The 2,500-nt window shown below is 38.8% G+C and overlaps 1 protein-coding gene across 1 annotated transcript in view; it reads left to right on the plus strand.

Moving 5' to 3' along the window:
- Positions 1-2,500, plus strand: part of LOC134196476 (protein associated with UVRAG as autophagy enhancer-like) — an 11,398-nt gene that overhangs the window by 3,934 nt on the left and 4,964 nt on the right. The window contains exons 8-10 of the mRNA XM_062665617.1: positions 2-75; positions 481-545; positions 665-781. Of these exons, the coding sequence (XP_062521601.1) occupies positions 2-75; positions 481-545; positions 665-781 (256 nt within the window). The remainder of the gene's footprint in view (position 1; positions 76-480; positions 546-664; positions 782-2,500) is intronic.

Consider the following 2,500-nt stretch of genomic DNA (forward strand, 5'->3'; position numbering starts at 1 on the left):
GTCATGCATGCGAGGCAATCACGAGTGGGCTCCACCTCGAGCTCAGATCATATTCCACATACATCAGTCAGTGAAGTAAGTCTTGTCGTTTTGTCACTTCAGAAAGTTGCTTGATATAACATTCGTGTGTGTGTGTGTGTGTGTGTGTGTGTGTGTGTGTGTGTGTGTGTGTGTGTGTGTGTGTGTGTGTGTGTGTGTGTGTGTGTGTCTGTCAATACATATATTTTCAAACATTGAACTATTATACACCATCTAAGCAAAGCAACTAAATACTACTCAAGCAAATAGGGCTTGGTTCTGTGTGTGTGTGTGTGTGTGTGTGTGTGTGTGTGTGTGTGTGTGTGTGTGTGTGTGTGTCTGTCTGTCTGTCTGTCTGTCTGTCTGTCTGTCTGTGTGCTTGTCCATCTATGTTTTTATTAGCTTTCTTGTCTTTTTAGCTATAATGTAATCTGGACTTTTAACTTTTTTGTGTGTATTTAGAAGGAAAGTGGCAGTGGAAAGACAGAACTATCGCTGTGCTGGCTGCAGCTTGAAAATTAATAGTCGTAAGTAATATTCACGGTTTCATCTTTTTTTGTGTGTTTGTCATTGCACTTTTCTACCAATTCATCAATAATTCGTCATTTGTTTGTCTGTGTATGTTCATCTGTGTTGTGTTTTTCAGAACATATCAAGTTTTTTCGCTACTGTGAATACATGGGACGATATTTCTGTAGTAGTTGCCATGCCAACAATGTTCATATTATTCCAGCACGAGTTCTTCACAAGTGGGACTTTAGACCATATCCGCATATGTTGAACAATTAGATTGACGCATAGGTGCATGTGTGGAGTATGATTGTGTTCAATAAAATTGTTAGACAATTGAGTGACAGATAGACAGATAGACAGACTGACAGATAGACAGATAGACAGACAGATAGCTACTACGTAGAAATTAGTGTCTAATAAATGATCGTCAGATAGACAGACAGACAGACAGATGATTTATTCTCATACAGATTCTACTTGTACATATGCTAGGATTTTTAAAATACAAATCAGTCCTTGCAAACAACAAAATCATTAACTAATGGACTTGACTTTGAATGTCAAAATCAAATAATCTATCTAAGTCACCATGATTTGGTGACAGTTTTGAAAGTTTTCTAAGGATAACTTTGGCATTGCATCTTTACAGAATTGTAGAAAATCTTTTTCTCCAATACGACATAAACATGGAAGCATTAAAGTTGGCTTCTGGATTTGCCGACTGTTGTGACAAATGCTGGAAAAAAATTCTCTGCCTCCGTGCCCCACTTTCTAAAATGTTCTATCACAAGAGGAACACATCTTGATACATATCCTCCTGGAACAAGCTCTTCTGAATATTTTTCATTTTTTTTTCTTCTCTTGTCATGGCAGCATGACCATTTTCCTTGCTAGCCCTCCTAATAATGTCCTGACTCCACAGATGAGCCAGGGACACATCAATATCCAAATTCTGTCCAGTATTTGGATCAAACATTGTAATGTTTGGATGGTCTTCAGTATTGATGTATTGATGTCTTGGTTCTGTTTGATGGGGACAGTGAAAATTAGACAGGCATTCACTCCACCCATTCAAGACTCAATTGTGAGACCACATAGGTCCACCCCATATTTACAGGCTAAGAGATGGTATCCATATTCATCCAAATCATGACCACAGTCACTTTTTAATCCAATTGGTGAAAGGCAGAGCCACTCCCAACCTCAGGTAAGATGCTAAAGAAAATTCGTTTGTTTTTAAAGCGTGCTTAGCAGAAGTGGGGATGACATCCAGCCATGCACCAGCCCCTCGTCCTTGCAGAGATCTCAACCATGCTGCATCTCTATCAAACTGTGCTTGTATAATAATATCAGTAGCACTATCACTAGCAATCTTTGTGGATACGATGCTGTAATTTCTTTGGATATGAGATAAAGTCATCAAGAGACTGTTGTTCTCCATCTTCATTGTTTGACTTGGGCATTGGTGGTAAAGCTTGATAGGAAGAGGCCACAGTGGAGCTGATTGACCCTGGCAGTGATTTACTGCTTTGAAGATAGTTGACTAAATCACAAAATGATGAAAACCTCTCAGGTAAGCCTTTCATGGCTTGACACCATGAAGATAAGAAAGCTGCTGGTGAAATTCGACTTATCTGTGACAATCCAAACCACCAAATTTGATCTTTAAAGTTGCTTGTTTCCAATTGATATCATCCAGGTGATTGTAACCTATAATGCTTTCAAGCGATGATCTAGTCATATTATCATGTATGTTTGCTGCTGGTTGCAAATCAACAGGAAATATTTGTCTTGCCAGGTAATTCAGTCGAGGAACATGACAGTGACGTAAAATCAACATTGAGCTTTGACTGTCATTCAACTTGACAAGTTCAGAACAAAGACGATCACCAGATTTGGCTATACCAATGCATAGAGATCGTATGAAGTCTGAATTCCCTAAAGGAGTGCCCAAAATGATAGTTCCATC

The sequence above is a fragment of the Corticium candelabrum genome, chromosome 21 (assembly GCF_963422355.1).
Source record: "Corticium candelabrum chromosome 21, ooCorCand1.1, whole genome shotgun sequence".
Classification (NCBI taxonomy): Eukaryota; Metazoa; Porifera; class Homoscleromorpha; order Homosclerophorida; family Plakinidae; genus Corticium; species Corticium candelabrum.